Consider the following 10961-nt stretch of genomic DNA (forward strand, 5'->3'; position numbering starts at 1 on the left):
AAGGTCACGAAACATTGGAGGCACGTAAATATTATTCATTATTTTATCGATATGCCATACACTAATATTGTTTCTCATATTACTCTTATAATGAATATATTTTGAGATGAATTAATGAGATCACATGGTTCATTGCATGTGTTGTTAGTTTATGCGAATAGGGTTATTATAAAGAGTGGGGGAGATTGAGGATTTTGAGCAATCGTACATGTTTATATATTTCGTAACAATATATCCCCATATGGGGCTCTAGCTAGGGTTTGGATTGGGCGTAGATAATAGGTTTTTGTGTTTTTATAGGAGGAATATCTGTCGAATCTTGATATGCTCGCCGTCAGACCTTGAAAAGTGTGTAAATTTGGCTAACTTGATGCTGCCATCACTAAGTTTTTCCGTAATATACTTGTCTAGAGTAGAAGTGGGGATGGGGAATGGCTTTGCTGAACTTTCTAGGGTTTAGTCACTGTGGCCTGATGTAGTGCAAGACCTAGTGCCCATGATGAATTCTGCGCTCGAGCAACCATCTTTCTCATTACCAAGAATGATCAATCAACTTAAGGGGATGATCTCCCTAATAAAGAGTTTATTGGGTTAACAAAACTTAGCATCCAATCTATGATTGTCATCTGTATTGATCGGTTGGCTCCCAAGTCCTTTCGTGTGGGGAATTCAATTCGAAAACAAAATGTTACATGCTGAGAGATTTGGATCGGTATGGAGCAGAGATTGATTTAGATATTTCTTAACAGGTACTTGGGTACTTGATGAACAAGGTAAGGCATATATATTATTCCTGTACAATGTCCAAATAAAGATTAGCTCTTTATTATTATTATTATTATTATTATTATTATTATTGGTTATCCTCTCACCATACATTATAGATTGGAGTAGTGTTTTATTAAAAAATAAGGGACTATAATGAAAAGGACAGGTAGAATAAAAGACGTGTATGAAGTTTGTTGTGAAAGTTCATTTTCATCCCCAATCTTTTTTTAGATATTAGGTTACTGGTCCTTGTAATTTTTTAAAAATCAATTTTGATACTTAACTTTATTTTTATAATTTTTCAATTTTTTTTTGTTAGTACGAGAGAGAGAAAGGGAGTTGTCGGATTCCCGTGTAAAGAGAGTAAATTACTGTTGATGATGATTACGGTCACCAAAACAGTAGCTATTTGTGTCAAATGATTCCATATGATGAGAGGGGTTACAATTATGTGTTTTATTTCTACATTGAAAACACCTAAAAAGCAAATCTAGACTTGGAAAGATTTTTTGGTTTTGGACTGTTTTGTTTTTGTGTGTTTTTAGAGACCATGAATTGGTTTAACAAGGTTCCTATGATGTTTCCTAAGTGTTTTAGATAAAAAATGAGTTTTTGGATAAAAAAAAAAAGAGAATCTTGTTTTTCCGACCACCCTAGTGGCCGGATTTTAGGCTTAGCAGACGGCACGTCATTTTTTTTTGGAAATTGTTGGGGCAAACAACAAATCGTCCGCCCCATTAAACTTTTAAAAAATAAAAGGCATGTGCATAGGCTATAGCTTTATAGGCCAGGTGCTGGGTTTGGCTTCAGGCCCACCAACGCCTAGCCTAATTCTTTTTCTTTTCTAAAAAAGTATTTTTTAATTGATGTCTTATTTTATATGATTTTTTTAAAATAATTTTTTGATATATGATTTAATTAATTTCCATTCTTTGTGATTTTTTCCTCTTATTTAGGTTTTTGTTAGATTGCGATTACTTTTTTTGTAATAGCGAGTGTGTTTTATTTTTAAAGAGGTTGATATGATTCATTTGTGAGTTTTTTTTTAAATTATATAGATTGAATTTGTTTTTTTAAATGATTTTTTATAATAGTTTTAATATGTGCAACCTTGGATAATATTTTTTTTAAGAATAGAATAAACACCGAGCCTGAAATGTAAGAATAAATTGGGTTAATTCTTCTTTTTATCCCAAAGTCATTTTCAATATAATATAATAAAGCTAGAGTCACACAAACCCTAAAATTAGAACTAAATTGTGGAGAGAATTTTGATTTAACAAACTATGAATGTCAGAGTTAAATTAACATAACTAGTAAAATTTAAATTAAATAAATATACTAAACCTGATTAGAAAGAAACTAAAAAATAAAAAATAAAATAATTTTTAAAAAATTCTAAAAATGACATGCTTATAGAACATGTTCACAAAACTTTAGCTTGATGCAAAAATCAATTAAAATTATGTTTGTTTCTGTTAATAAACTCGTCTGGACTTCCCTACCGATCGAGTCCATAAATGTTGCTAGATGTTCCACGTCAGAAAAACTAATGGACCTCTTAAAAGTCAAAATCAACAAGAGTTAGGGGATTAAAGTGTATAGTTTTAAATATGAAGGATTAAGTTATAACCATGTTCAAAACTGGGGGACTAAAGAATAATTTACTCAAAATTTTATCATCATATATGATAGGCCCAGGCCTCATAAAATAAAGCTAGATTCATGAAAATCTTCAGAGGCCTATTCGGCCAGCACGACGAAAGTGGAAAAGGCCTGATCTTTTACCTGTCCTTGTCAGTTAAAACTTAAAACATACTAATTTTTAAAAATCAGTTACATTTCCCGGGTTCAAGCTCAACGGCACAAAAAACACCAACCGAAAAACCCTCTCTGAAGCCCTAACAAGAAGTAGAGCTGGAAGAAGAAGGACACAGAACGACTCGTTTCAAAGGGTCCAAAAATGTCCCAACATGCGTATTCTCCAACAAATCCATTCCGCAGTCCTCACGCTGTTCCTCCCCATCCCCAGCATCTCTTCCAAAATCCTTTCCTTTTCAGCTCTTTCTCCTATTGGAAGCATCGATTATGTGCGCAAAGTTTTCGCTCAAATCCCAAACCCAAATGTATTTTCTTATAATTTAATTATAAGGGGCTGTTTGTTGAGTTAAAACCCGTCAAAGGAACCCTTTAATTAGTTCAAGAAGATGGTCAAAAGAGGGTATCCAAGTGCTAATTCGTAGCTTTTGCACTTAAAGCGTGCTCCATTTTAATGGAATTTGAAGAAGTTAAACAGGTGAATGTCAAATCTTAAAATTCTTGCTGCATCCTCTGCATTTGGTGACCATGCAAGACTGAAGCTTTGACATGTATCATAGGAAGGCTGTACTCTAGAAGGACAAGAACAGAGATATATACAATCGAGGAAACCAGAGCTTTTATCCAACAATTCTTTTTACTATTTTTTGTTTGGTACTCCTGATCTTTGAAATTCCTTTGGTGTATGGAAAATCAGGCAACCGCTCTGTTCAGGGTGTGAACCACATCAATTACCTTGTCCATATATTTGAGCTCTAAAGAATCCAAGTATGGCCCAGAAAACAAGCACTGTTATAATTATGTGATCTTTATCATTTTTGTTAGTTCATTTTTAATTATATTCAACACATTGCAAATCTGTAAACATGAATCTGTTCAAGCTTGGAGTTATCTTTCGCTGCTAATCGGCCTTTATCTCCTCTATGAAGCATATGATGTCCTGGGCTTCGGATCTTTGGTGTTTCAGGCAAGCAACTCTATGGATGTGAGTCAAGGGATATATAGTGATTACTAGACTGGTGTTCTCTGAAACCTCGCTATTCATAACTGATTCGTATGCGCAGGCTGAAAATAGAATACAGGGAAATCAGTCCAAGCAATGAATCTGTCTGCTCGCATTTGAGATCCTCAGAAGGTGAGATCAAATAACACCAGGAACCTATCTTTCCTTTCTGCTATTGACAATATTATTTTTTTCCTCTATACTGTAAGAAAAGCTACCTAAAACAGCGAGACGCAAAAACGCCATTGGATGGATGTCAAAGTTCTGCTGTTTCAGAGCCCTACCAGGTCTATATTTTATAGCATTGGATTGTTAATTTTCTTAATGCACATTCACGTGGCCTCTGTTCTATCACATTTTTTGAGCAACTAATGGGCCTAGCAGCAATTTAATCTGGCAACTGATATAACAAAAAGGAAGCACAGTAGAATTATAAAAAGAAAGTAACTTTTATTGCTGATAAATGAAATACAACAGCATCGCTGGCCATTGGTTATTCAATGTGAGGGCTCTCTCTCACTTCATGTTATGCAATACAAATCCATCACCTGATACTTGCAGGAAACCCTCCTAACAATGGTGACATTCCACTTGATATTAGTAACATGTTATTACTTAAATCTGCTTAAACCTGTATCTCCACAGGCCATCTGTACATTTCCACTACTGGTACAGGCAAAGTCAGGGTAACTAGCCCAGTGGCAGAGTCATAATTGAAGTCGGTGAAAACATTGCCCACAGTGCATTTCAGAGGTCTTTGGGAAGAGTAAGCACCAAACCTTCCACACCCCCTGACTTTCAGCGCAATGGTTGCAGTTGGAGACCGGCTCTCACTGAGAGAAGTGGTCAGCTCTGAGGAGACTTCACCATCAAAGTGCTCCGGTGACTTGTCAGAAGCCATTTGAATTTCAACCTGCTCCACAGCACCTCCTGTGTTGAACATGTCAAGCAAGCCTATTGGTGCAAATGAAATGTTGGAAGTGATCTCCTGCACATGAATAGTTTGATCATTCAGTGAATCACAGATGTCTCATTAAACACAGCAGCAACAAAGAAAGAAACCAGCTTGAGAAAGACTCACATTGATAGGACAGAAATGGAAGAGTTCGTATTCAAGAACTTTCAATGTCACTGGCATTGAAGCACCTTTAGGCAACCGAACCAACTCCCCTGTAATCCAACAAAGATAGGATCATGTTAACATGATATAAATCCGGAAGCTCAAAAGGCATTATTTACCAACACTGAAGAAAACTTTGCTTTAATCTACCGGAAATTGAAGATATTTAATGCACGACTTGAGAAGTTCACATTAAGGCTCAATTTCCTGCCATATAGAGAGGGCCAGGGCTAGTATATTAATGCACCACTGACATTTAGACTCTCTCTTCCCTTCTCGTCCTCTTTTTTTTTTTTTTTTTTCCAGAGCAAATTTAGTATATTCATATTTTACAGGAAGGACTGGAAAGTTAATTACCTGATTTGTAGGCATAGACCACGGTCTCCCCATCCCAATTTGCACCAGCAACTTGAGCAATGCAGTCAACGTCGCTGGCACGAACAGAAGCAGTGAGGGTCCCCGGAGTTGTGTCATGAATGCGGGTCTTCTTCTCAATCTTGCACCAACCCGCACCTTGGCAGTTGAAGACACCAACCACACCAGTGCATTTGTTCACATTCCAGACCTTGAGTAAGCTGCAAAACATGATATTCAGAAAGAGAATTTTAAATGGAGCATGCTTAAAACAGAGAATCAGAGATGACTGGCATGCAAAGAGGGAAAAAGCAACACACCTCATTCCATCTCTTGCTGGATCAACAAAGAGGCTGTCACGTGTTGGCCTGCCTGGAAGTTGAGCACGAAGGACAGATCCATCAGGGAGGACCAGCTTCTTCAATAGATCAAAGTTGTGGTTGCCTGGCTTATCACTGCACAGGATGGAAAGATAGTACATTTCCATGTCAGAAATTTGTGATATGTTTCATACATTCATGTCAAGATTAATAGGATACAGAAATTAGTTTTAAAAAAGAAAAATACCTGACATAGATTGCACATCCACCAATAGCACGAGCTGCCCCATGATAATCTGCAGCCGGGTGTAAACTCTGCAGCCATGGATTACATGCTATAAATATGAAAACTATGTTGAAACTTTAGTTTCAGCCTCCCTATGGGTTATATATAAACAAACAGGATAAAAACAATATGATGGACTAACAGAAGGAGAATTAATTCATTTCCACTTACATGGAACATATCCCAGTCTGGTTGCATAAATTCTCCAAGGAATAGAGTGTTGTAAGCCACAGAGGAGATATGGATGGTGTGGGAAGCAGGATCCCGAGGATAGAAATCATCAGAAGCTCTCACTACAGCTGTCTGCTTGGTGCTATAGATTCCATCAGTGTTATGACACATGCAGGAAATACATCCATTGTCAGGGAAGTTTCGTGCAATTGAAGCCTCAAGTGCTTGTTGATAGCTACGAGTCAGAGAAACTCTTCCACCATGGCCAGCACCAAGGGTTTCAATAATGTTCTGAACATCGACTTTCACTCCATCAACTCCACACGATGCTAAGTAGGCATGGAGCTCATTGTAGAAGTTGAAGACCTTCTTTGGATGCACCAAACCAAGGCCATGAACTGCTAGGCTGTCCATAACAATATCAGGTTGGTTGCCTAACACGCCAGGAGATTGAACTGGATAAGCCAGGGCAGTGTCATAATGCTCCATACCAGCAGCTGCTGGTTTAACTCCACCCCAATAACCAGCCAAAGCATGCCATGCATAAACATACCTGCGATCAAAAAATAAAGCAAAGTGTGAAGAAAAAAAACTACACTGTTTTCAGCTAATCCTCTTCCCTTACTTCATCTCACGTATGCATGATGCCAATTTCCCTAACACTAAAAGGAATCATGGATAAACCTTCTGTCTTAAGGTAAATATTTTCATGAAAATGCACCACTAGCACAGCAGCAAATAGTTAACGACGAAATAGAACTAAGATCACTCACTTCACATTGTGTTGTTGCTTGGCATTGTCCACAACAAGCTTCAGTCCTATGGCCTGCTCATTCTTTTCACCATTCTTCTGGAATTTAGAGTTCTCCTTTATTCCAGTAAGCCTACTTGCAAATCTGCAATAAATAAAATTGCAAGCACTCTGTCTTCAGATATTATCAACAAAATTACAATAAAACGAAAATGGAGAAATATTAATCCAGGAAAGTATCCCAGCTAATGCCCATTATGTCTATGGACACTTGGGTGGTCTCCATGTGTGTGTGCGCGCGTGCCTGTGTGAGATAGAGAAAGAGAGTTCATACTGTGCTCCTTCTTGTACAACAGCATTAGCATCCTCCTTTGCTTTATTTTCAATCTGTTGCCAACCATCATCGATGATCAAAAATCGTGGAGGAGTCCCTCCCTCTGACAGACTGCGTTTGCAATTGGAACACAATCCAGTCATTCAATCTCAGTATTTGGAGATCTAAGTCTACATTTCATTCAAGATAGGATCTAATTGACTCTTCCATATTAATTCTGAATTACCTCTTAAGGCCTTCCTCAACACCCTCAGCGGTGACATCTGTGTAAAAGGCATCCCAAGTACACCAGCCAAACCAGTCAAGAAATGAGGGCATCTGCACAACATCCAACAGAACACAAAATAAGATTGAAAAGCACTTCAAAATTTTCTGCACTCATGGTCAAATTTCTTGATTAAAAATTGAGGTAACATATGCAAAATGAAAGAAACATGTAACGTACCTTTTTCTTCTCCCGATGAAGAAAGGTTTGCAAATGTTTTTCCACAGCCCTGTTTTCATGAAAGTTGTTAGGAAAATTGTAATTGCAGGCTAAAATTGAAACTCAATGCAAGTGCAGATAAAGATAAAGTCGTGAACTCACTTTACAGCTTGGTTTATGACTTCAAAAGGATTGGTCCCAGCATGCATGTAGACCAGGTGAAGGCCTTGGTTGGTTTCAACAGCACTATCGCCTGCAAAACCAAATCAACCACAAAAAAACGCATCGTTTCGGTTTCTTTCAAACTCGATCCTCTCTATCTATTTCTTCCAAATGAAAGGAACTCCAAAAAAACGATTCATCTGGATGGTGGAGTCATTGATTGGTTCTCCAGCCTGGTAGTGTTCACATCAATGACAGCCCCAACCCAGAATTTCAGAATTTAGTCTCCTTCACTAGTGACCGACAGGATGAGACTGAATTAACAGTAGTTTCGACCATATGAAGTAGGGTAACTAATGACAGGTACAGCCCATAAGTCTGTGATGTGGTCTCAATAATGAGAGATTAGGCTCATGGGTGGGTACATATTAGCGTTGCACCGGACACTTTAATTGCCATAATCTACTCACCGCTCTCAAGGCAAATCTCCATCTCATTCCTGTCGTTGCCTTGCAGTACAGCACGGAACTGGCCTTCAAGCAGGGGAAGGAAAACAGTGTAGATTGTCTGTGCATCATCTTGATCAACTTCTTCACCACCACCCTTGCTTTCCACTAGCATGAATTGAGTCTCCAGTGGAATATCTTTCCCACACTTCCCCATTCTCTGGGTCATCCACCATAACTTGAATCGGAAGCAACACATAAATCGAAGATCCCTGCCACAAAAATTGAAAGTGAGCATCTCCAAGAATGCAAAAGAAAGAAAAAAAACGCATAACCTAAGATCATCAGCAATGAAAGGAAAGGCTTCAAAATGCTTACTCTAAACCCCCAACAGGAAAAACATGGAGACTTTTGTTATGAGAAGCAGTAGCACCAATAAAAGCACCAGCAACAAGTCCAACACCAGAGCCAGGAGTCAGAACAATGTTATCAGGAACTCCAGTTAAAATTGTCTTCCCATGAACCACAAGGTTCCCATCATTGATTGAAATCTTTGGTGTCACCGTCATTGTTGCTGTCTTACACTTAGTTACTGCACACCCAAAAAAAAAAAAAACACAAAACAAACATAATAAGAAACCAAACCAAGGGTATAAAATGGTTGACTACTAGATATGGACCTAAAGGGTTTGTGTGATTTTTGGATCGGAAGCTAATACGAGGAAAAAGGGTAATTCATGCGGATGCTAGTTTGATGGTTTCTACGACAATTGTTGTAACTTCTCCACTCCCTCCACTTCAACGAACTATTACAAGGTATCCACTTCAGTTGTTGTTGGTCTCTTAAAATCCTCAGCATTTATGTCTTTCTTCCTTTCTCTCACTTTTTTTTTAAAAAAAAAACAAACAAACTAGACACCAATTGTTCTTGCAGCCTTAATTTCCAAGAACTGGTTCAAAAATACAAAGAATCAAATATAAGGGACTGTTAAGTATTTCCCAGAAAAATAAATGTTAAAATCAGTATTAGAAAAATGGATGAATGTATATGACACTGAAATAAATCTAAGTTTTTGGAGTTTTGGGTTAGTCAGCGTTTCAAGTTTCGTGTGCCTGTGAAAAAAGAACAATATCACACTCAGATTTTTGTGGGCATCTTGTTCGGAAATTAGATAGAATTCAAGGAGTTCAGTGAAAACATAAAATAGATTTAAGGACTTGAAAAAATTAAAAAATAAATAAGAGAAGTAGAGAGGGGGGGCTCCAATGTTTTCACACTTTCTGTTTGTTCATTTTTAGCTCTAAAGCAATTTTGTCTGTAGATTCAGAAACATAAAATCCCACTTCCAAAGACCCAAAACAAAATTCCAAAAAGGAAAGTTGATGGTAAAGATTTGAGAGCAAAAGGAGCTAAAAAAAAAAAAGAAGCTTCAAACATTAAAAGATCTTAGCCGTGAAGCTACCATGTCTCCTCGATATTCTGCGCAAGACAAACTAATTAAACTAGCTAGAATGATCATAGAAACAACCGAGTTTCTCGTTGTTTCTCAATACACAGAAAAAGAACTCACCAAAAAATGTCTTGAGAAGACTTCTAAAAGTGCGTTGAAGAGCTTGGAGACTATGATTAACAAGCAGGGTTTTCCTTGCTTTTTCTTGCGGACTCAATAGAAGTGCATTCCAGGAGGAATGCTTGCTTCATAGGGGGAGGAGCACCAACTTCTTGTAGCAATGGAGATGCGCTAATAATTATTGCGATATGCAGTGAGGGTAAAGAGAGGGAAGGGAAGTGGGTTTTTATACCATGTCAGGTGTTAAAGGTCGAACAAGTTTGGTTTACTAGATGGTTCAAGATCTTGACACGAGGAAGTTGATTGTCGTATTTTTTTTTGTCTTTTTAGTATTTTATGGAATAAAAATAATTGGGATATTTTTCCTCCATGCATGATGAACGAAACGACAGGCCAAGCAGGGAGCCTCGAGTAATTTCCAGGGAAAATCGACAGGGTGGTGTGTTGGAGCCTCCATTATGTGTTTAAGGGCTCCAATATTAATTGTTTAACCTTTGCTTAGTTTGTTAGTTAATGTTCTGTAGAATGCTTCAATACTATTTATTTAATATTTTAGCGTAGAATATTTTTTTAAAATATTTTTTAATTAAAAATATATTGAAATAATTTTTATTATATTTTTTTTATATCAATATATTAAAATCATATAAAAACATCTAAAAAATCCATTTAATATCTTTTCGAATAAAAAATAATTTAAAAATTAATTTAAAAAGCAAGTTATAATGCAAAAATAAATATTTAATAAATCTTTTATTGTTGTTTAATTTATTTTTCAGAGTGTTTTTTATATTAAAAAAATTAAAATGATGATTTTTAAATTACTTTCAATGATTTTCAATTAAAAAAACTCATACAAAAACAATCCATCGTTACCGGTACAGATTACATTTGCTGGCTGTCATGAATCAAGTAATTAAATATTTGGATCCCACCGTCTTAATAGAAAATTGACATTAAACAGGTAAGCAACTGGAGCATATCGTTGACCCATGTCAAGAATTTTGACGCCGGAATCTGGATTTCTGAACCAGCAGTTGGTGATGATAGATTGGATATTTGGCATGATGTTCAACTTGTCGATAATGTGCATAGCTAAGCTTGTACTAAGGAGATTATCGTTAGCGTGTTTAGTATTGTATTTTAAAAGTATTTTTAAAAAAAATTAAATTTTTTTTTAAATTAATATTTTTTGTTATTTGTATATTTTTTTTAATATACTGATATCAAAAATAATTTTTTAAAAATAAAAAAATATTATTTTAATATATTTTAAAATAAAAAACACTTTGAAAAACAATTACTACCTATATCCCAACTCACAGCTTTTTTTCTCTTCTGTAAAGGGCAAAACAGGTATTATCATGTGATGTTTTTTTTTGCAGCTTTTGCCTTTTATTGGTCAAAGTTGGTGGGTAGAATTGAACCAGGCA

General features: G+C 36.4%; 1 protein-coding gene across 1 annotated transcript; it reads right to left on the reverse strand.

Annotated features, from left to right (window-relative positions):
• Nucleotides 1–4019: 4019 nt before the first annotated feature.
• LOC7473630 (probable galactinol--sucrose galactosyltransferase 2) lies at nucleotides 4020–9736 on the reverse strand. Its single transcript, XM_006380953.3, has 14 exons — nucleotides 9529–9736; nucleotides 8336–8549; nucleotides 7982–8229; nucleotides 7512–7602; nucleotides 7371–7419; nucleotides 7152–7243; nucleotides 6926–7036; nucleotides 6614–6736; nucleotides 5841–6393; nucleotides 5631–5698; nucleotides 5384–5518; nucleotides 5067–5284; nucleotides 4671–4759; nucleotides 4020–4577 (listed from the first exon to the last, which is right to left on the reverse strand). The coding sequence occupies exons 2-14, from the start codon at nucleotides 8524–8526 to the stop codon at nucleotides 4215–4217; spliced, it is 2331 nt and encodes a 776-aa protein (XP_006381015.2). The 5' UTR covers nucleotides 8527–8549; nucleotides 9529–9736; the 3' UTR covers nucleotides 4020–4214.
• Between the last annotated feature and the right edge of the window lie 1225 nt (nucleotides 9737–10961).

The sequence above is a fragment of the Populus trichocarpa genome, chromosome 6, assembly GCF_000002775.5.
Source record: "Populus trichocarpa isolate Nisqually-1 chromosome 6, P.trichocarpa_v4.1, whole genome shotgun sequence".
Taxonomy (NCBI): Eukaryota; Viridiplantae; Streptophyta; class Magnoliopsida; order Malpighiales; family Salicaceae; genus Populus; species Populus trichocarpa.

Excerpts from the sequence above, each read along its gene's own strand:
- LOC7473630 (XM_006380953.3), bottom strand. The coding sequence starts at position 8,526 with ATGACGGTGACACCAAAGATTTCAATCAATGATGGGAACCTTGTGGTT. Across the intron at positions 5,285-5,383 it reads CCAGCAAGAGATGGAATGAG|CTTACTCAAGGTCTGGAATG; the intron begins GTGTGTTGCTTT and ends CATGTTTTGCAG. Across the intron at positions 4,578-4,670 it reads TCCATTTCTGTCCTATCAAT|GAGATCACTTCCAACATTTC; the intron begins GTGAGTCTTTCT and ends ATTCATGTGCAG.